Genomic DNA, 24,000 nt, shown 5'->3' with positions numbered 1-24,000 from the left:
AGTTATAACCAAGTTCGACCGTATATTGATTAAGGAAAGTAAATTTAGTGATATTTCCTCACTGGGTACAATGTTATAAATACCAACCCTTATTGGGGCAGCACTAGTCAATTCTTCAATTGGGTGATAATCCCAAACATCAAGCATTACTTTGGGCTTAATCATGTGAATGCTCATGACATTTAGAGCTATAAAACTATTTATGGCCTCGTAATCATCAGTAGTTGGAGAGGGTAACTCATTTTTTTTCAGTACTGAAAAAAAAGATTTTAAGTACTTATCACATAAAATAATTCAAAGATTAGTTTACATTGTATTATTAATTTATTTATTATTATATCGGTAGTCAGATGGCAGAAGGGACCATCTGTATTTTTTTCTGTGTTTTAGTTTTCAAAAGTTTTAATAAATATTTCGGTAAATACACATAGAAAAAAAAATAAAAACAGCATTATTTAGAATTGTAATTTTTTGTTTAAAAATAACACTAAAATATTTTAGTTTGTGGATTGAAGTCTTGAAATTTAGTCTTATTTCAGGTCTCCTGAACATTTTTGAAAATTACAGATGGTCCCTTCTGCCATCTGACTACCGATATATATCGGTAGTCAGATGGCAGATATAGATAGGCCGTATATACGGCCTAAGCCAATTACAAGTTACATGAAGAAACATAAATGCAAGAAACTGAACAAAAAGAACATCATAAAACTATGTAGCAAAGACAAACAAGGGCAATAAAATAATGGTATACAATATATTCATAAAACGAAAGACATAAGACTTTGAGCTAAACCATACCAATCCAACTTCATCCCACACTGTTTAGTCGTAAAGAGATCTACGAAAAGCCGGAAGATCTATCCCAAAGAATTCCAAGTCGTGTGATGAATTGACTAATCTACACATTCTGGACATTGGGGCATAAAAAAAATTGCTCTTAGAAGATTCAATAAATATCAGATTTTGACTTCTGGTGACATGGTTGGGAACATGAAAGAAATTGAATGCAACAGAGATAGCATTAAGTATTTTGAAAATGCATATAAGATCCATCTCAGTTCAACGTCTCTCCAATGAAGACAGATTAAGAGATTGCTCTATTTCAAAATAGGAATAATTACCCCTTTGTAGTCCGATCAACAATACCACTTTTCTTAGAAAACGGTATTGGACAGACTCAATATGGTCAATATGAGTCCTGTAGAATGTAGACCAAATAGGAGAAGCGTATTCTAGATGGGGTCAAACTGATGAGCAATAAAGAGTTTTGATGGAATTAGCATTTTTGCAGTCCGTCGTCATTCTATTGATAAAACCGAGAAGTTTGAGAGATTTGTTTACAATATTATCAATGTGTTCACGATAAGAGAGTTCACTATCTAAAGTAATGCCAAGATCCTTTATTGACGAAACCATTGAAAGGGAAGTATTTTTTAGTTTGTAGTTGAATTGTATAGGTTTTTTTTGTTGCGAGAAAGATATTATTTTACATTTGTCAATGTTAAGTTGAAGACAATTGATGTCGCACCATTAATTAAAACAATTAATATCGTGTTGAAAAAGAAGACAATCATTGGGAGATTCAATAAGTTTAAGTATCTTGTTGTCATCAGAAAAAAGCCAGAGCTTTGTATTTTGAAAAACATTGATAATATTATTTATAATATTAAATAATAATGGAGCAAGGTGGGCTCCTTGAGGTACTCCAGAAGTAACAGCGATTGGAGAAGACAAGGAATTATTCATTTGAATCAACTGTTTTCTTTCTCTTAGGTAAGACCTGAAAAATGATAATAAAGGATCTCTTATACCAATGGCTTGTAGTTTAGCCAGAAGAATTGTGTGATTGACTTTATCGAAAGCTTTAGAAAAGTCTGTATAAAGCACATCAGCATGTCCGTTATGCGTGTCCGAACCGGGTTATGGTCTTGTAGTAATGTCATTGAATCTCTATTCTTATTCCTAGCATAGTCATTAAAAACTTTTAGAAAATGTATTCAAAACTTTAAAATAAGTAAATAGTAATGATAAAAAAACAGTCAAAATATTTCTTTCATTTAAAATACATGATAAGTATTTTGTCTTAATTAAGAAAATAGATGTGTAGAGTAGAACACATTTTGGAAGAAGCTTGAAGGGCTTAATAAGTGCCTAGACTTCCATATTCTCCTCACAAAAATATGTTCCTCTTTGTTGTGGTAAACGTGAGTAGTTCAAATAAATTTTATACGTTAATTAGGTTCTATGTAGTCCAGTGTTTTTAATTTCATAATGGTGCAGTAATAAGGAAATATCACTTTTTTTTCTTCAAATTTTTAAGTAACAAGGGTCTATGAAATACTGTTGAGTAAAAAAAAAATAGTTTCGCTACTTATTGGTAGTATAAAAAATATTTTTAAATTTGTAATTTTAAATTCCCATAAAAAATGGTCAATGCATTGGCCACGCCCCATACGTCATGATTCATGTTAATTTTCAACTTTGTTCCCGACCGTTTAAACTTTTATAGGACATCATCACGAATCTTGATGTCACAATTATTACAAGTCGCATTTTTCTAGTGACATATTTTTAGATAATTTCTTTTTTAAAAATTGGGTTGTGGTCCCGTGGCTAATGTTTCGGATTCACGGCTCAAAGGTCCGTGATTCGAATCTCACACTACCCCAACTCGATTCCCATTTGCTAATAGTAACTTATTTACTTCTCATTGAATATGGCTGTCAAAATTAAATATTTGGGTAAATCATGAGAGCGCAAATATATATTTTTCCCTTAAAAAAAAAAAAATCATATTTGAAAACATTTCTCCACAATATCCATATTGCTTTTGAAAATACAATTAATTATTCTAAATCCGTTTCATATATTTTTATCGGTATTCGTAGTATGCAATATTTCCCTATTTAAAACCAGGAAACCATGAATAACTCAGTAATGGGAAAATATTGGTATGAGAATGTGTTTATGTACAAAATAGCGGCCAAAGAGGCAAATGTATAACCAAGAAATGAAAAATAGTGTTAAATGAGGAAATCCAGAGTTTTTTTTAAATTTTGATTTAATTTCATAGACTAACAAACTAAGCCAAAAAATATTTTTGAATATTTTTATGTATCCTATTATCTTTGCTATGATCTTTCAAAGATTTGTAATTTTGAAAATACTCGACCCATGATGTCGCAAGTTGTCAAAGGTGAGTTGTGCTGACATTCAAAATAAACTAAATATTGAGAAAAAAAAGCTACCTAGAAACTTAAATCTATAATGACACATAACAGTGCTATAGTTCATTCGATTTACAAGAACTTGTGACATAGTTCAAGGGTTGTTCATTTTTTTTAAATACATTTTTGAGAAACTTTGCCATACAATGGAATGCCCCAATTTTTACTGGGTTTAAGAAAACATTTTTCATATCCAATTTCCCATAGCACTGAACTTCTTCGTTAATACTGTAAGAATGGAATACTGCTGCAAATACTTACGTGGTTTAGGAACATAATATGGCGCATAGTCATATTTCTTAGCAGCTGTTGTTATCATAGAAAGTCTATTCACTAATCCGGAACAGACCAAATATTCTATGGGACCCAGTACGAAATGTATAGAAGATGTCTCTTCAAAGTTACTAGAAAGGAGAAATTAAATTTAAGTTTATTATATACATTTGAAAATTTATATTTTTGACTAATTTATTTCTCAGTTATGATCATAATATTGTTTAATCAGAAATGTTTTGAGTGTGTCCAAATGTTTGTAGACAGGCTGGATTTCACCCCCTGGGGAGTTATTGAGATCCAACTTTATTGCAACAGAGAGAGAAAACATTTTTGAGAAGGGAATATAGAAGTCTAGGCATTTACAGGGCTTATGACCTGTCATTGGCTAGTTTAAGTGGCCACTTTACACACTTAAACATTCACCATTATGTCTATGTTTTAACATCCACATTTTCACAACTCTCCAATCGTAAACATGATTTACATAATCCCTTCTCTAAAACTTTTTATCCTTTGTGTTGCAATGAATTTCAATCTTAATAACTCCCTAGGGAGTATTTGTCAGCATCGTGGTGTAATGGTCAGTGTGTTTGCCTACCATGCTAGAGGTCTCGGGTTCGATTCTTAATATGGTTGACATAAAATATTCATTTGAAAGGGTGTTTTTACACTAGAGTATTTCATAGTCCCTGGACTGATACCGGAAGTGTAAGACTAATCATCTTACCTTCATTTAATAAAAAAAAAGAAAATGATCAAGAGCTGCAATTGGTGTACTAATGCAGTGCCCTATGCACCATTAGGTGCGGAAGGGAATGATGATGAGGGAGTGCAATCCAGTATTGTCTATAAACATTACATTACATTCATTCATCATCATCCTCCTTACATTCATCATCATCCCCTGGCCACATCCGATGGTGCATGGGACACTGCATCGGTACACTAGGTGCAGCATATATCGATTATCTGATACACGAAGGTAAGGAGTTCAGCCTTACACTGTTGCCAGTCCAGGAACATGAAATATTGCAGTGTAGAACCACCTATCTAATGAATATTTCTGTATATCAGAGGTATAGGATAGTAAGCACCATTATTGACTAAATCACTTTTTGCTGGATTACAGATTAGATTTTTCTTCTCTATCTGGGCTGGTATTCCAAACGAAATTATAGCGCGGTATAGCGCGTTTTTACATACTAAATACGCATTATAGCGCGCTGTAAACGCGTTCGGAATACCAGCCCTGGTGGTTTAACACAAGATGTGCTAGGTATTATAAAACTGCTAAAATCGTTTTACACCTGATTTTTATAATTACAGAGGCATACAAAGTGATAAAATTTCAAATTTAGCTAATTCTTAGCCAAAATAATCCATGCAAACAATTTGAAAATTGTAAAATTATGCCTTTGGTCTTATAAATTATATCTTATGATCCAAAATAGGCAGGAATTTGGCAAAAAAAATACAAAATTTCAATTTTTAATATTTTTTTTTACTATTCCCTTCAAAATACTCGCCATTTGCGACAGTACATTGATGCCAACACTTAATCCAATTGTCCATGCGCTTTTCATAGGCCTGCAAAGGTATGGTCTTTAGCTCTAGCAGCGAATTCTCTTTTATGGCATCGATCGTCTCAAAGCGCGTTCCTCTTTATAGCAATTTTAGTCTTGGGAAAAGAAAAAAGTCAGACAGCGCCCGGTCTGGAAAATACGGTGCTTGGCTGATGACATTAGTAAAATTTTTGAACAAAAACTCCGAAATAATCACTCTGTATGAGATGGCGTATTATCGTGGTGTATAATGCACGAAGTATCCATTCATTTGTTGAATTGAATTGTGAATCCACAAATTCAGTGTTTTTGGAACGAGGGGGGCAGCGACGCATTTCACACCCAAAACATCGGTCAAAATATGATCTGCCGATCCATATAAGATGCTCAACAACACAGCAAGCTCGCGGATTGGTACACATCAATTATTCAACATGATTTGCTTTGCCGATTCGATGTTTTCTTCGGTAACTGACGTTGTTGGATGTCCAGTATGTTTATCATTATCAAAGCATTCGCAAACGTCTTTGAACCTTTTATACCATTCGTATGCCTGTGTTTTTGACATACTTAATTTTCCAAAGGTTTATTCAACATTTTCAATGATTCGGCATACGAAATTTAATTAGCAACACAAGATTTGAGGCATGCTCGTTGTTCCAATTTTTCATCCATTGTAAAAACCGACACACAGCAACTTTTCGACTCACTCAAACAGACGCTGACAGAATATTGAACATCCAATAGCCGTCAAAGTTTGACAGATTGTAAAATACAGTGCTGCCAATGTGACTGACAAAAAAAAACGATTGGTGCAGCGCGGGCATTTCAAATTAGAAATTCCTGTTTACTTTTGATCATATGGTGTAACTATATTTGAAAAATATTTAAATTTATTTCAACAGAGAGGGAAAACATTTTTGAGAAGGGAATATGGAAGTCTAGGCATTTACGGGGCTTATGACCTGTCATTGGCTGGTTCAAGTGGCCACTTTACACACTGTGTAACATTCACCATTCTGCCTATGTTTGAACATCCACATTTCCTCAACTCTTCCATCTGTTGACTTTTGTGAAGTAAAAGAGCTGAAACCTTTATCACGTGGGTGAGATTCATCCGGCTGAACCAAATCACCTACTAGGCAACGCCTGAAAACAATTTTCCATTTTTTATACTTCTTCTTTTACCAGGTAGTTCATACAGGTAGGACACACTCAAACATTGTTAAAAAATATTTAATTAAAAATATTTTAATAATAATATAATAAAAACAAAAGAAATTTGGTATGCAATTGCATTATAAATATCGTTTTTTACTTCTCCTAAAAAAACAACAAATGGCGAATAGAATTCTATACCTCTGAGGTACAGATTTCATGTTGATTCCTAGAAATAATCAGAATACCAAAAAACTTCATATTCATTCAGTATTTAAATATAAACTAATAAGAAAATAGACAAAAACATTACCTGTACTCAAGATTAGAACTAATCTTGCTTTTCGTGATATCAAATTCTTCAGGCAAGGTTAGGTGATAAACATAGGAAATTGATACAGCAGGGCAGATATTGCACATGTCAGCATCAGATATGGTCTCTATAACAGATGCGTCATCATACTCAACAGGCAACGGAGGATTTCCGTCTTTAATAATTTCCGTCAATGACTTAATGTATGCTTTTCCACAACATTCCTTAAAAAAAGTACATATTTCAAATGATAATGTTTTTTTTTTTAATTAGGTATTACTTTTACCCTACCAGCATAAGAAAATATGCGGTAATAAATAAGGGTCACTCCCTCCCTCCAGATTGCAACAGTCCTTTCAATTCTAACCCCATCATTATGCATTCTAAATAAATAGCATTATTGTTTTAAGATCCATCAGACAAATCATTTATATCTTTAGTAACTACGCTGATACCCAACTCACAACTCAATGAACCAAGGTCCCGCCACAACTTTCATATTTGGTGTGAATTTTTTTTTTATAATCTATATTTTTTAAAATTGTAAATTACTTGTAATGATATTTGAAAACGACAGCATGAATGTGACAAAGAAAAAAAAACATTAAAAAAAATTACATAAATACTGCACGGAAAATATTTCAAATAAAAACTTTTTAGTAGCATCCATAACTCAAAAATTTGATCTGTGCATTCAACTCCGCACATAAAGGATCTTTGTACATTTCCATTTTTTACTACCTTAATTATAATTTTTTGAGGTGGAAAAGTATTTCAAATAATATGAAAAAAAATTTTTTTTTTCATTGATGAATGTTTACCTCTGTTTGATCGTTTCCATTACGCAAAAGCATAAGTTTTCGAATACCCGTGCGCATGCAGAATCTTTTAAGGCGTATAGATGCTTCACTTAGCAGTGAAATCAGTTGCAAGGAAAGGATAATTGGATGATCAATCTTTTTCCCCATAAGTCCGCCACTTTCACCCGTATTCTTGGGTACCTAAAAACACATATGTTTAAAGTTTACAAACCAATTAATTATTCAATTTTAATTATGATTGTTCACTAGGATACTCACTTTGAAATTCATACATACATATTCCAAATGGATTCCAAACAGCAAAACGGTTTCCATATTCGGACATAATGTGTTGTCGTCACCCATGAAGAAAAGAGATTGCATTACAGATAACGCCCAATCAGACCATGTTGAACTTTGTAAGATATCTAAAATTCAGATATACGTCAATAGTAATGTAAACATAATGTTTTATTTTAGTTTTAATAAGATCCTAAAATAATTTTAAAAATATGTTATTCATGGCATCAAAGTCCAATCAAAACAATTTGTTTGTGGGGGGTGTAAAATCTGTTTGCGGTTAAACTGTGCTCCTTGACTCAAAACTTAGGAAATTGTAAAACTGTTGTATCGGAAAAAACTTTGAACTTATTTCTTTTCCAAAATATTCTAATAAAATTCTTACCATCTAAAGACAAAATAAATAAACCAGATATTTGTTACGTGTAAAATCACTAAAATAAATTTAATATGCCGACATAAAAATAAAATAACATTAAATATATTCAATCTGACTGAATAACAAGTACACCTAAAATACATCTGCTAACATGATCAGTGTTTCACATCCAGACAACAGATTCTCAGAAATAAAAAAAATGGTAGTTATAATTATGGGAAGATTATTATTGGAATTTCAACAACAACTGTGAATAGTGGTTGACATCATTCTGTCAAAGTTCTTGTCAGCTTTTAGTGTTTTTTTAATATTTTTAAGTGTTCTTTAAAAATGGTGATAATAATTTATTTTGGTGCATCAGTATCCTTTGCATATATATTTTTAAACATGCTTCGTTTTTTTTTTTTAATTCAGAGAGAACTTTATTCACCCATTAATTTTAACTTTTTTTTATTTTTGTTATAATTAAAAACGGATGGAAATGAGAAACCTCTAGATCCCCTGATGGAATTCACATTGATCTAATGATCCTTTTAAAAATTATTTGGACGACGGGATTAAATCCCCAATTCTAAAATCCAAACCGAGAAACAAACGTCCAAGGATAAAAAAAAAAAAAAACAATTTTCTAGGGGAAGCTCTTCCCTCAAAGTCGGCAAACTTAAATTCTAAACATACTTTGGAGGGATATGTCATCCCAAGCGTAAATTTTGCTCCATCGGAAGAATCTTACACACAACAAACGTATTACACTGATAGAGATTGTGCACCATTTCTGGTTCATGTTCAAAGGAATGTTTTGGAAAATTCTGCAGTCACCATAAACTGCATAGAGGTTGGAAAACAGCTTCATGCTAATTGTGTTACAGATGTTACCAGAGGGGGCATAAACAAGATAGGCCACAATAAAATATCCATTGGATTTAAAAACTTTTTGTGAGCAAATAATTTTGTCAATAATTCAGTGCTCAGTCAACTAAACTAATAATCATTTATTCCATTTTTCATGGTTTCTCGTATGAGTCTCGGCAGGAGAATTTCCGCTGAATGGACTCACGAAAAGATTTCAAATAATATTGAGCTTCCAGACAATTGTGGTAAAATAATAAAAAGTAGACGGCTTTCGGGAAAGGTATATTTTCCAGATTCTACAACTATTACATTGTATGACTATTACCCAAACTCTAGTCCTCACATTTCAAGGACAGTCCCTTTCTGAAAAGGTATTTTCTTTTTTTTTCTCAATGGCTGTCGAAAATTATATTTTTCCAACAATACAATGTTTTAAGTGTCTCCATTTTGGCCAATTTAAGAACCTCTGTAGATCCGACCCTCACTGCTACAAATGCGGAGATGGACATCTTGGAGAATCTTTCATGACTCAAATTGAAACTAGTTTCTGTGTAAATTGCTCTGGTAGTCACACGGCTACTAACAAAGTTTGTCTGGAATTTTTTAGACAAAATATATATATTTTTAAATATGTCCAAACAAAACATTTCCTATTTTGAAGCGTCGAAAATGACTTATAACAAAGGAAAATCTTATTCTGAATCTCTCAAAACTGGAAAACTTGCAATCTAAAAGTTAAGTAGCTATTCCCAATCCCCACAAAAAACTGTGACGTTTAGAAAAACAGTTTATAAAAAAAAAATCTCTTGAACAACTGCGTCTTCAAATATTTCCAAATCCACTTACTTCTGTGTCTAATCAATCTCCTTATAGTAGCCCTAATGGCTGTGCCCTCCATCATCGTGAATCCTCTCCCCCATTAGACACTAAAGATGTCTCACAAAGTCTGGCAAGTCTAATTGCCCTTATTACGTCTATTATAGTAAATCCATCCCTAATACCGAACGACGCCGCCAAAACAATTTATCAACTTACAAAACAACTTCATACTGACTTGAACAATATCAACCGCGACTCGGATCTTCCCCAGGGTAGGCCGATCACCCAACAAATCTTCCATTATGCAGCACAAAACTCTTAATATTTTACAATGGAATACCCGCAGTGCTATATTCGATAAAATTGATCAGATTTCCCTATTAAAAGGTGAAGATATTGATATAGCGGCTCTGTCCGAAACATGGTTCAAACCTGATTTCAATTTTAGAATTACTGGCTACAGCTGTGTTCGACATGACCGCTTAGGTGGTAAGGGAGGCTCGGCCTTGCATATCAAAAATCGTATTTTATTTTCCCAAGTAAATCTTCCACAAATCTTATATTTCCAAATAACAGGTGTTATTATTGAAGAAGTGGCTGATGTACCTGTTTACATTCCTCCTAACTCTTCTTTTGACCTTTCCCTGTGGAATAACATAATTCTTGTATACTTATATAATAATGACTTGTATTCTCAACATTCCGGTCCGTATTTTCCGTGATTTTAATTCACATTCTCTTAGCTGGGGTAGTGCTTTCTCGGATCGCATTGGTAATAGTTTATTGAATTTTGCAGATGAAAATAATTTATGTATTCTTAATAATAGCTCTCTCACTAGGATAAGCTCTCTGTCCCAAAAACCTAGTGCTGTTGACACATTCCTTTGTTCTCATAATTTAGCTTTCTCAACAACTTGGAACATTCTTGATGACCCTCACTCTAGTGACCACTTTCCAATCATACTTCAGTATGTTCGCAACCATGTTAAAGCTCTCAGTCCCTCTAAACTTCTAAAATATAATTTTTAAAAAGCCGATTGGGAGAAATTCACCTTTCTCTTGAAAAATTCACCTTTCTCTTGAAAAATTCAATTTTCTTTTGAAAAATTCAACATTTTCTCCAACTAACTCAATACCTCCTGACGTACAAAGTGTGCAAAGTATTCTAAAAATGATCCACTTGGTCCGGTAAAATTAGGGTGGGTTCATTATTTTCTTTTTTGGTTTTATTTATTTAGTTTCTACTCGAGGGTGAAAATTTCGCTAAAAGAAATCGAGTGGAGATTAGTCAGCCTCATGCTGTACTGTTTCGTGTTTTTACCTGCCTATTGATAAATTAAATAATTCAAAACATAATTATTGATGAAACCACCCTATGTTATTTCATGGTGCCGTGTGATGTTCTACAATTCACTTATAATACACATGCGTCCTAAATTGTTTTATTAAGCGCTGTCTCTCACATCACCGGACTGGTGGAATACACATGCGTCCTAAATCATTTTGTAAAACGCTGTCTCTCATCACCGAACTGGTGCGACAGTAAGGAACGTGCTGTCAAATCATTTGAAGTTATGTTTGTGTGCATAATGCCTAAAATAACCGTTAAAATTCAATTTTATATAATTTATTTGGGATTTACATAGTAAACGCGATGTGATTGCTCATTTACTTTGTGTTAGTTTGCTTATGACGTGAAAATATAGTGAACTGTGGTCATATTTAAACATAAAAGTAATTTGACTTTGTAATGCAGAAATTAAAGAAATAAATGATAAAAGGTATGTTTGTTATATACAATAGTATTATTCGTGGTCTCTATTTTCATTATTTGTTCCATATAGGGTTGATTTCTGTTGAAACATGTAAAATTTCATCCTTTATTTTTCATACTAAACTTCAAAGACAAATGAGTAAGGGGTTCGATTTTCAATGAGATCACAATAATTTGTGTATTTACATTTATCATAATTTTAAGCTTGATAATAAAATAATAACTACTAATCGTTGAAATAGAGTAATAAATTTGAGAATAATTGTGAGTAATAATTTTGAGAATTCAAAAATTCAAAATGTGATTTTTCTCAAGCCTGACTATTCTGGGCTACAATTCACCACTGTAATTGGGCCTCCGGGTATGTTGTGGTGTAATTTTTTAAAAATAAAAATAATAACAGACAGGCAGAAAAAGTAGCTTTTTTGAGAAAACGAAAAAAGTGAGTATTTGGTTAATTCATTTATAAGTTGATTGCCTATTTTGGGGTCGAATAAAAAGTTTAAAAAATCTTTGGAAAAAATTTAAATGTTTAAAAATCGGTAGAATTTGGATCGAACTCAGTAGATCAGTAGATTTCAACAAAAATCTGTAGATCTAAGGAGGATCAGGTTGGCACCCTACCGATTATTCGGTTTTTTGAGAAAAATCACATTTAATTTTTGTGTTCTCACCAGGAGATGGTACCTGAAGCGTTAGACTGATTATCTTGCCTTCATGTAACAAAAATGATCAAATATGCTGCGATTGGTGTACCAATGCAGTGCCCTTTGCACCATTAGGTGCGGAAAGGGAACGATGATGATGGCCAACATCTTTATAAAAATGTATAAACTTGTGATCATCCAGTTATTTTAAATGATATTGAAACTTTCAGGACATAGTAAAGAAGGCACATGAGGGTAGATTTAGCATGAAAACCAAGTAAAATCAGTCTTCTTGATAGTAAAATTAGCTATAATACACATATATAATTAAGTTTATCCTTATAAAGTGCCATCCCAATGAGGACAATTTTAATTTAAAAAATAAATAGTGGGAATATTCTAATTAATGAGGAAGTCAGTGCTAAGGAAACTGGATGTAAAAATTAGAGCATTTAATTGTACGACGAAGTATCTCAAAAATGTATTAACAAATTAATAAGAATGAACTACTTTTCAACGTCAGATGTTTATATGACCACATATTTGCAAAAGCCAATAAATTATAGAGCCATTATGTTGTGGCAATCATAGGCGATTATGATTTTAACCGGCAACAGATTTTTGATTTCCAGAGAAGCGATGATTTTCAACGTTTTTCAGAATTTAATGACAAAGACGTTCCAAACTAATCCAATCATGTCGAATGATCTAGAATGCCTGCAAGTCAGCAGTTTGTACAATAAACGTCAGTTCAACAATCAATAGAAAATCACAAAACTTAGTCAATAGTGACAAATATAGTGATTATAATAGGATACATAAAAATATATTTTTTTTTGCAATATATAATTTTTTGGCTTCGTTCGATTGGCCTATTAACAAATATTTTATTTTTTTTAAACCACTAAACTTCCTCATTCAATAAAAAAAATTCATGTAGTATAATAAAAATAATGCGTATTAAGAAATTGTAAAATTACATGATGATTGACATTAATTACATATTAGATAATACTTAATACACTAATAACAGTTTTAAAAATTATATTTACAGGTTTCTGGTGTTACAATTGTGTCCCAACTAACTTCTGGGTGAGAATAAGATAACTGCACGTGTTTTTTCTTTAATGCCCAAAATAAAGCAATTATACGCATGAGCATAGTTATTTGCTGGGACGATATGCTGATCTCTAACCTGGAAACAAAGAATCAACAAAGGATTTTAAATTAAAAGAATATCGATGGTAATTTTTTATTATGATTACTCTTTACATATGATTCATCGAACCTCTTATAATTGTCAATAAAATTATAACTATAAAATATAAATCAATGCTTAGAAAATTAACCTTTCAAACGAATAAATTTGAAACAACATAATTTAAATCAACAAACTAAAATCAATTAATTAAAATCAATAATACCAAATCTAATGCCAAGCTGTCTAGTCCTGCAAATATTCTTCGACTCTATAGTAGCTCTTTCTAAGCGGGCTGTGCTTGTCAAAATCTTTAAAAAAAATTGTTGGCAAAGCCTGAGTTTTAAGAGGTACCATATTGTAGAATCGTATGCAGTTTGAAGCAAAAGAATTATTAATTTTTTGCAGTCTAGTAGTGGGCACAACTAGTATATCTTTATTTCTAGTGTTAAACCAATGGAAATCTCTGTTTCTTCTAAAATCAACAATATGTTTATGTACATACATCAAGTTTTCATAAATATATTGACATGTGACTATCAATATATTAATTTTTTTAACATATCTCTTAAGCGATTCTCAGGGACTCATATTGTAAATTGCTCGAACAGCTCTCTTCTGCAGCACAAAAACAGAATAAACATCTACAGCACTTCCCCACAGCAGTATACCGTAAGACATAACGCTGTGGAAGCAACTGAAGTATACCAATCTAGCTGTTTCTACATTAGTAAGATGTCAAATCTTTTTAACAGCGTAGGCTGCAGAACTAAGTATGTTCGATAAATTAGCTATATGTGGACCCCATTGAAGCTTAGAATCTAAAATAAAAGCATCCACAAGAGTCAGTTCTTTGTCTTTAAGATTTAAATTAAATCACAAATCTAATACATTTAGTCTTTTTTTCGTTTAATAATAAATTGTTAGAATCAAACCAATTCAGCACCAAGGTGCTCAGCACCAATTGCAATTCAGCACCAAGGTGCACCAAGGTCTCCAAGGAGAGAGAATTGTTTATGTCGTCAATAGCCGATTTGTGTCGTTTTACTTTGAAGAGAATCGCGTATCATCTGCAAATACGATCTCCTGATTTTTATTTACAAGATGAGGTAAGTCATTAAAATAGACGAGGAATAGGAAAGGTCCTAATATGGAACCTTGTGGTACACCTATTGTAACAGTTGATCCTTGAGACCGCGTACCAGCTACATTCACCCTCTGGATTCTATCACTTAAGTATGAATAAAGAAGATTTAATGCAGAACCTCTAATTCTATAGTGGTAAAATTTCCTGACCAATGTAGCATGCCGAACACAGTCAAATGCCTTGAACAAATCACAAAATATGCCAATGACACCATGTGACTCTTCTCAGGCATCGAAGATATGTTTAATTAACGCAACACCAGCATCGGTTGTCGATTGACCCTGTATAAAGCCGAATTGTTTTTTATGTAATAGATCATTGAGCGAAAAGTGTTTTTGAAGTTGATTTAAAATATTTTTTTGTAGATTTTACTAAATGTGGGTAAAACAGAAATTGGTCTATAATTAAAAGGGTCAGAGGCACTACCAGATTTAAATTAGGGCGTTATTTTACTATGTTCCAAAAGGTCAGGAAACACGCCATGATCAATACTCTTATTAAAAATTATAGCTAATTCTGGAACGATGATATCAATTAATGGCTTTATAACGGTAACAGAGTTATTCCATAGGTCAGCAGTTTTTTTGAAATTTATCATTTTAAATGCTTTTATTATGACATTGCTACTAACATAATCAAATTTAAAATTCACATTACATTCTAGAACAACTCTGGTGTGATGGTGGAGGAGTTTATAGATTTAGTTAAAAAGATTGGAATATTAGCAAAGAATTTTTCAGAAGCTATAGCTACATCTGAGTCAAGGTTAATAGATTTATTTTCAATAATTAAGTGAATTCATTATTTCGGGTTTTTGTTTTTCCAGTTTCAATATTAATTATGCTCTACGTCAATTTTATTTTGTTAGAACTATTCTTGATTTTGGAATTTAAATAACGAAATTTAGCTAATCCGCAAACTGTTTTAAACATATTTGAATATCTTTTAATATGCGCTTTAAATTCATTACAACCATTATATTGTCCTTCATTATAAATTTCATAGTGTTTGCCTACAAATATGTATACCAACTGTTGCCTTCTCACTAAAAACTGGACTGTTAGTTATTGAAATTGTCTTTCGAGTAAAAATGTAATTAAATTCATCAAGGAATGATTTAAAAAAAGAATTAAATATACTATTTGGAAATTCATTACATGGAATAAAAGGAAGTTTCGTTTTTAAATTGAATCTCATATTTTTCAAGCGTTCTAAAGTTAGCGGTATATATCGTGAGTATACTGGCAAAAAACGTTAACTCGAAAATATGCGGATTTGACTTCATGAAATTTTGTAAAGTTTTTAATGCTTTACAAACTGGAAAAATACACTTATACTCATTTTAAATATCATATATCTGTAGTTTTAAAAATAAATTTAAGGTTAAGTCGTATACCTGGTATTTTATTCAGGCTAAAAGCTTTAATAACTCAATATTTCCTTAATATAAAATTAAGAAATGGATAAATTAAAAACATGTTTTTAAATGAGCACTTAACATCTTACTTTATTTAAATAAGATATAAAAGAGTAAAATTGGAACAAAACTTAAGTGCATGATTTCTCAAAACGGGGATTTGAGAGTTTTCTTTTGACATCTTTTCTATCACAACTTCCAATTTGTATTAGCTGACCACAATGATCAGAGTCCAATTTACTAATTATTGATTTACGTATTAGTACAATGTCAGTGAAAATATTATCAATACATGTGGCACTACTGTTAGTTATTCTAGATTAAAAGATTGAAATAAACTTGATTTTAATAGCTAAACATGTGTTATCTAATAAATGTATGTTAAAATCGCCACAAAAAATACCATTTTTTATATTTAGATAATTTATGTAAAACTTGTTGAAATTATAAAACACAAAAAACGCAGAATAATTCAAGTGGTGGATGTCTTGGATCGAGTAGTGAAGTTAATATGGCAATGGGTAGGGGGAAGTAGCATCGCAGGATGCCACAAGATGGACTCCTAGAATTCTGAAATGGAGACTTTGGGAGAATGAGAGAGGCATTGGAAGACCTCAGAAGAGATGGGCGGACGATATAACCGCAGTAGAGGGGAAGAAATAGCTTTAAAAAGCAAACGACATGTCCGTTATAAGGAGTTCGCAATACGTTTACTTCAATTTAATCACACTCCTGTGTTTATATTTTAACATCGACCTTACGTTATATGCCAGTCTATAATAGCTGAATTTGATGAAATAAAAGATACATATTTATATAGATATATAGCCGGGTCCACTTCATTAGAGCATAGTGCATTTTTAGGAAAATAATAGCTAATTTTTCTAACATCATTTCCACAATAAAAATATTCAAATAAAAATCATTCTTTGTAACTTGATCTACCAAACTGAATGTACAGAGAATGCATGGTATAGTCAAAACTTACACTGGACTGCTAATAAAACACCTGATGTACATCGGTTTTGAGTTTGTCAAATTGTCGTAACATCTATCGATCCTGAAAGGGTAATCAATTTATTTTCATATTTCACTTTTTAGTTTTCCATTATTAGATAAATAATAATAAACTTTGGTTTTATTAAATACACACTATATCCAATAATATATCATTAAAAAGACAAAATATGAATGTTTATTTATCTGCAATTAATATTTAGAAAGTGGTATGTTTGTGAGCATTTATTATAATTTTCAAAAGTATGCATTGGTGATTGGATTTAAAAAACCTTCCTATGACCTAACAAGTAATGCTTATGACGAGCAAATTCAGTCGGTCCTGTCTTCCTGATTGTATTAAAAGATATGAATATATTTTATTATAACGTACTAAATAACTCCATAAATAAATAAATAATAAAGAAGTTAAAATAAAGGAGTGAATTGAGAAAAGGATAAAAGATTTTAACATTGTTCAGCAGTCTAAAGATGCCCGTTAGAAGGTGATTCAAGTAATTTAATGAACAAGAAAATTAAATAATTACCAATTTGAAAAATCAAACAAATATTTTTATGCAATTTTAATATCATGTATGTAGCACAACTTACCGAATCATTAATTCACACCGATACAACAGAGGTTCAAGATATGTATTGATTTTTCCAGATGAGTTTCTTTTATCCAAACAAAGTGTCAAACCACTTAGCTTTATGAGCTTTCTTACATGCAAATCTGTAGAAGTCCTATCTATAAAAATAAAAACTTTGAAAACATTTCAACACTTCAAGAATATGCTAAATAATCCAGACGTCGGGGAGTTTCGCATAGAAATAATTCAAGGAGTTTTAATAACTAGTGTGTTAGATAGAGCTGTGAGTTGAATAACATGTTCTGTTTGGGACTTTGAATTCTTAGTGGAAGTTTTAAAAAAATACAAAATATGCTCAAAGTTTTGGTTTTTTGAGCATATCTTGACTTTGATTTATCCCAGACAGATATTGTTGAGTACAAAAATAAAAAGCACTATTTAAGCTACAATTCATTGTTACTAAACTTTTTGCTAAAATGTATAGTTTATAATATAGATAAACGAATTCGCACTAGACAGCGCACGCGCCACGCCGCGGACCTTGCTATCGCTTGCTCGCTACCCGTCTCCATCTCCCTTCCACAATAACATTACAAGCAATTGAATTACAACCAATAGCACCTTTTGATAAACGCAAGGCATCTGGATTAGAATCTGTAATAGTACTTGATTTAGAAACAGTACATCCACTTAATTGAATTGTCAACGTATGACTTATTGTGGCTTTATGGAGGAGGTGACAAAAGAGATGCGTTTTGTTAAGTTTAAAATTTCTTTCTTCTTCTTTCACTAATGCCCGGCCGAGTGACAATGACACGGTATATGCCCTGCTTTTTTCAGCTGTGAAAAAATGCAAATAATTCAATTAAATGTAATGTTGTAGTAGGCCGTCTATGTAACCTACCTTATTGTAATGGACATCAGATCAGATATCCAGAAGCCGCGATGCAGACACCGGGACGTGTACATCGGCTGGATGAGGGGACACTGCGAAATCCTTGGCAAAAAGGCTGACGAAAAAGCTCGGGAAGTTACACTCAAGAAGACAGCCCCCGATTTCGCCAATTTCGCCGATTTCCCGCTCAGCTTTTCCAAAAAGAAAATAAGAAGCAGGACCCTTCAACTCTGGAACGATCGTTTTCGAGTGAACCTACCAGAAGTATTACTAAAATGTTTTTCCCTACAATTTTCCATGCCTGTGATTTCAGGAGAATGCAGAAAACTGGCTACGAGCTCACCCAGATTTTCACGGGTCACGGTGGGTTCATGAGCTACCTGTATCGCTTTAAGCTCTCCGAGATCGACAGCTGCCCATGTGACGATGAAACTCCTCAAGATGTCCCTCACTTGTTGATGCATTGCCCCTTTTTCAGCTTTCAAAGACAACAGCTGGAGGCGCGAGGCAGAGACCTGGGTAAAGATCTTTGCAACATCCCATCGGTGATGGGTAATAAAGAACTCACATGAGAGGTAGTATCATACATGATCAATATAGTGCAGGCAATTGGTAAAATAAACCAAAGTAGGGAACAAAATACCGAACACTCTTCTAGTGGAACGGAAGGCCTGTTGACAACTGTCAACAGGCCGATTTCTCCTCAAGAGTTTTAAGTGGTTTCTTCTCCACATGAGCAAATGCTGAGAAGTACCTGATTGGCCCACATTGGAATATCCTTCCTGAATCCAACAATTTAGCTAAAATAAAGTAAAATAGCAGAAAAATCCTATATTTGAGATATAAACCTTGTATATTATAAGCAAGGTAAAAAATAATGCAACTCCCATATAAAAAAAAAAAGAGAAAAAAAGCAAGCGACAGCGAGGTCCCCGGCGAAACGCGTGAGCGGCCTAGTGGGAATTTGTTGATCTATTTTATAAATTATACATTTTAGCAAAAAATTTGGTAAATTAATTATAGCTTAAATAGCGCTCTTTATTTTTGTAGTTAACAATATTTGTCTGGGATAAGCCAAAGTCGAGATGTACCTAAAAAACCAAAATTTTGAGTTTATTTTGCTTTTTTTCTTTAAAGAATTCAAGGTTCCAAACAGAATATGTTATTAAAAGCAAACAGCTCTATCTTAATTATTTCAAGCGTGCAATTTACCGGCCTGACGCCCGTGTTAAAATTCTTTATCAAAAAATGGAAGGTTACACATTTTCAATATGAAAAAAAAAAAAAAACAATAAATTTTTAATAAACTAATGGAATGGCCATGGTGTTTTTTAAATTGACACAACATATTTTTAATAAGTGTATATATATTTTCTGTGTCCAGGAAAATGAAGAATACAGTTCTGTGTGTAAAATAGAACCAGAATCCGGAAGTGTTTTCGACTCGATGGCTACTCAGATAAAAATCCTGAAAAAAAAATCAAGCGGTGATAAGTCGTCCTCATAGTGTAGTAGTTGGCGTGATCGCCTACCATGCTCAAGTCCTGGGTTCGATTCCTGTAAGGGCCTGAGTGAAATATGTTTAAAAGGTGATTCTACACTGCAATATTTCACTATCCCTAGACTGGCACCAAAGGCAAGACTAATTATCTTACCTTCTAAATAATCAAAATAATCCTGATACTTGGAGAACCAATGCAGTGCCCTATGCACCGGGTGGGGATATGAGAATGATGATGATATTTTTTATATATCCTTAATGATTAATGTTGTAATAAATCTGTACTAACCAGAAAATGCAGGTTCCCATTTATCATTAGTACTCTCCATGGATACATGTTTAATATTGATGGAAACTACAATATCGTCTTCAACATATTTAAGTATAAGATTGTTACATTTTATAGTTGTGTTATTAATGATTCTGTTAAGAAGTACATATTGAAGCCCTTCCGCTGCATTTCTACGGGAAGAAAATAATTTCAGTTATTTCAATATTTTTTTTATCTACAATGTATAAAAGCTATCATAAAGATATAGAACATATCGATGGTAAAAGAGCTACGTTACTGATGCACCAGTATAGCCAACATTGAGTTATATATACATTGATCCCTCTCAAGAAAGTCATGGCGGTAAAACAAAGAGGAACAGATGTCATGTGATCCGACCGACGATCGGCGCCGTGTCATGTCTGGGACGCGTGTTGTGAAATTGGCTACCGGCCACAGGTGCGTGAGCAACCGGGCTCCCTGTTGAAACTGTACGACTGGAAGCAAAATAAAATTAAGGAAAGAAATGCGCATTAGAACCTGGAACGTTCGAAGACTTCTGCGAGCTGGAAAACTTGGAATTTTCAGAAATAAGATGTCAAGGAATACACTAACTATAGCTGGATTTAGCGAAACACACCGGAGGAACAGTGGTAATTTAAACACTGAAAACAATATCGATTACTTCTCAGGAATTGACACCAGTTCTCATAGTGGAGTTGCTTCCAAAACAATGTAATAGTGCTTGTTACGGACATCATTGGAACTTAGCAGCCCTCACTAAGGCCTTTAATACCTAGCCAGAATAGAAAACCTCGGTATATGTAAGCGAAATACTACCCCTCAATAAAAACTCTTATTTGTTACCTTCAGGGGTGTTCTTTGCTATACCGAGGCATATAGAAGAGGGTGTGACACGCTCCATACAAAAAAAATATACTATTTTTGTTTTTGGTGTAATAGGTCTCAAAAGTTGTATTAGGCAATAAGAAAAGCAAAAAAATCTCCTTAAAAATCATCTTTGGCTCGCTAAAATGGATTGAAGATTTGAAAAATAAGAAAATTATTGCTCTGAAAGAAAAAAAATAGATAAAAAAAATTTTAAGTTTTTTGTTTGTTTTTTTTTCAAAACAAAACATTAACTCATTGAAAAATAAATACACCAAATGAAAATAAATTTATTACAGATTAGATGAACATAAAAAATACCAAAAAATACATATAAAAGAGTACATGCAAAAAAAAAATGAGGAAACAAACTAATTTAAAATCTTTTTAGAAATTAACATTTGAAATTAAATTTATTATTTAATTGAATAAATAAAGTTAGTTTTAATTATTAAAAATGTTTTTTAATTCAAATATAGGTGACAGCCGTCGAGTACGAAATTTGTTGAGTACGAATTTGTCAGTAACGTATCCCTCATACTCAACAGGTTATCTGTAAATGTATTCTGAATGAAAAAAAAACTTTCCTTTTAAATGCAGCTTTTTTCTCACAAAATAATCATTACAAATATATATATTTATTTTAATTTGATTAGGTAAATAAAAACCAAAATATAATTAGATACAAGATTATCTTACTCTTCGTTTATCACTTGAGCGCTCCTTTTTATGGCAATGGTTTGCAATGTTAACACACATTCTGCAATAAAATTGAAAGAATTAAATATTTAAAGACATACAGCATAACATAAAAAACAGCATGTCATGCAAGCATATATTTTTAAAACTGGATAATATTATGCTCTACTTCTGTGTTTGAGATGACGTAAATGATATTATATCGTCGCTGCACGTAAAATATGACTTGCGACGAGTACGATGTTTCGAGAAAACAAGAAAAAAATATTTTATTTTCAATGAAAGACATATATAATAAGAAAAACTCTATTATTTATGAGTTTTAAACAATATATATGTGATTTTTAATAATATTTACGAAACCTTTATTTATAATTTACAAAAAAGTTCACATAATTCATATTGTACGGCACCGTTTGCACACAAGTTGTCACATGAGTCAAATTTACTACCAAGTTCTCGTATTGAGTTAGCTGTCATTTAGAAATTCAGTTCCAACACTTTAATCACTATAATTTTTAGCTATCTCAATATAAACATTGATTTAAAATTTTTAAATATTAGTATTAATAAAAAAGCAAAATGTAAATTATAATGAAGTTCTTTGCAAATTTACCGATGGTAATATTTTTAGTCCCCAGACTGGCAGCTGAAGCGTATACGCTGCGATCGGTGTACCAATGCAGTGTACTTTGCACCATTAGATGCGAAAAGGGGAATGATTAATATTTTATGAATCAGAGATATCAATTATTATTATTGTTGTATTGATTTCTGCCCGTTCTTTAAAATTATAAACCTTGTTAGTTCTTATATTCATGCTTGAGGGTGGTGGTCAACATGAGCTACGGATCCGAATGTAAATCAGCCCTCCTCTTCGATCGGATCCTGGGTCTTCATCTAAGTGCTCTTTCAATCATTTATAGTTAATGTATAGCTATATACAATGAAAGCACCTACCCCTTTCATGAAACTATTTATAAATATATTTTTCTTCAGTTTAGCATATTTACTTTCAATTTTTTAAAAGTAATTTAGCAAAAAAATCATGTTTCTTTACAATTAAACCACAGTCATGACAAAACATAGAAACATTTGTGATCAATTAAATACACATGGTCAGTACAATCATCTTGTCTTAAGGAATACAGTGTTAGTTCCAAATTAAGACTGCGGCCATACGCTCCAGATTGCTATATAATAGATTTACAAATTGAATAAAATTACCCATAACTACTATAACTACTATGGAACTTTTTAAGACAATCCTCTCACAATTAAGAGATTGGTCTGCCATGTTGTTTATTTGCAAACTTCTTACACCTACACCAAATATCGTTTCAATAAAATAAGGCTAAGGGAAATGAATATTCATTTACATTAAAATATTTTGGATGTTGGCAATAAAAAAGTGGTTCATAAAACAAAGTTATTTTATTTATACCTCTAAAATTCATTAAAACAGTTTGTGTTTAAAAAAATTAGTGTGTTCCAAAGACCTTTTGATTCACAAACCTATAAATTTGTCTCAGTTCTATGCTCTAAATTTGAATCGGGTTGTGGTCCCGTGGCTAGTGTTGTGGACTCAGATCAAAGGTCCGAGGTTCGCACCCCACTCTACCACAACTTAATTTCCATTTTCAAATAGTGAGTTATTTACAACTCATTGAAAATGGCCACTAAAATTGAAATATTTGGGTAAATCATAAGATTTTTTTTATTTTTTTTAAGTTTCTGATAAAAGCGAGGTTTAATTTGCTCTATTATAACATTTTTGCTTTTTGCATGATTTTGCAGAGTTCTTGGTATGAGCTTCAGCCTCCTTTGCCTGCTCCTTTCTATTTCCGAGCTCATCAACTATCTCCTTCTCAATGTTCCCAAACTTATAGGAGATGCACAGGTCAGGCGGTGGATAGAATTTTTTTCAAGCTTCAGAACTTCATTAAAACATTTCTACTCATCTTAGGCAGATTGAATTCTACACTACGCGAGTTATAGATATCCAGCATATGATGCATCTTGACAAAAATAACCCTTCTATGTAAATTCTTTTAGAATTTCGTCGAAATTAGTGGCTGGGCATCTTAGGCATCAAATCTAGCCATTTTTAAGATGATTTTTGCTGGCCATACTTGGTTTTGTTTTTTTATTTAACTCTGACTCAGGATAAATCAAATCTGCCTCTACGTTTTGCGATGTCCACCACCTATTTTAAACCTGCTGTGTTAAATTGAGATGATGTTGATGAACATTTTGAGGCACACTTTAGCCGTTCTCCACCTTGT

General features: G+C 32.4%; 1 protein-coding gene across 1 annotated transcript in view; it reads right to left on the bottom strand.

Annotated features, from left to right (window-relative positions):
• Vps13B (vacuolar protein sorting 13B) overlaps window positions 1-24,000 on the bottom strand; it is a 153,276-nt gene that overhangs the window by 123,812 nt on the left and 5,464 nt on the right. Inside the window, exons 4-13 of the mRNA XM_088233101.1 lie at window positions 21,716-21,776; window positions 20,147-20,319; window positions 17,481-17,619; window positions 16,861-16,932; window positions 13,163-13,305; window positions 7,619-7,767; window positions 7,361-7,540; window positions 6,540-6,763; window positions 3,492-3,634; window positions 88-254 (exon numbers count right to left, since the gene is read on the bottom strand). Of these exons, the coding sequence (XP_088089227.1) occupies window positions 88-254; window positions 3,492-3,634; window positions 6,540-6,763; window positions 7,361-7,540; window positions 7,619-7,767; window positions 13,163-13,305; window positions 16,861-16,932; window positions 17,481-17,619; window positions 20,147-20,319; window positions 21,716-21,776 (1,451 nt within the window). The remainder of the gene's footprint in view (window positions 1-87; window positions 255-3,491; window positions 3,635-6,539; window positions 6,764-7,360; window positions 7,541-7,618; window positions 7,768-13,162; window positions 13,306-16,860; window positions 16,933-17,480; window positions 17,620-20,146; window positions 20,320-21,715; window positions 21,777-24,000) is intronic.

The sequence above is a fragment of the Micrasema longulum genome, unplaced genomic scaffold (assembly GCF_059751315.1).
Source record: "Micrasema longulum isolate JH-2025_06_02 unplaced genomic scaffold, ASM5975131v1 h1tg001056l, whole genome shotgun sequence".
Lineage (NCBI taxonomy): Eukaryota > Metazoa > Arthropoda > Insecta > Trichoptera > Brachycentridae > Micrasema > Micrasema longulum.
This window is presented reverse-complemented; position numbering and strand designations above follow the sequence as displayed.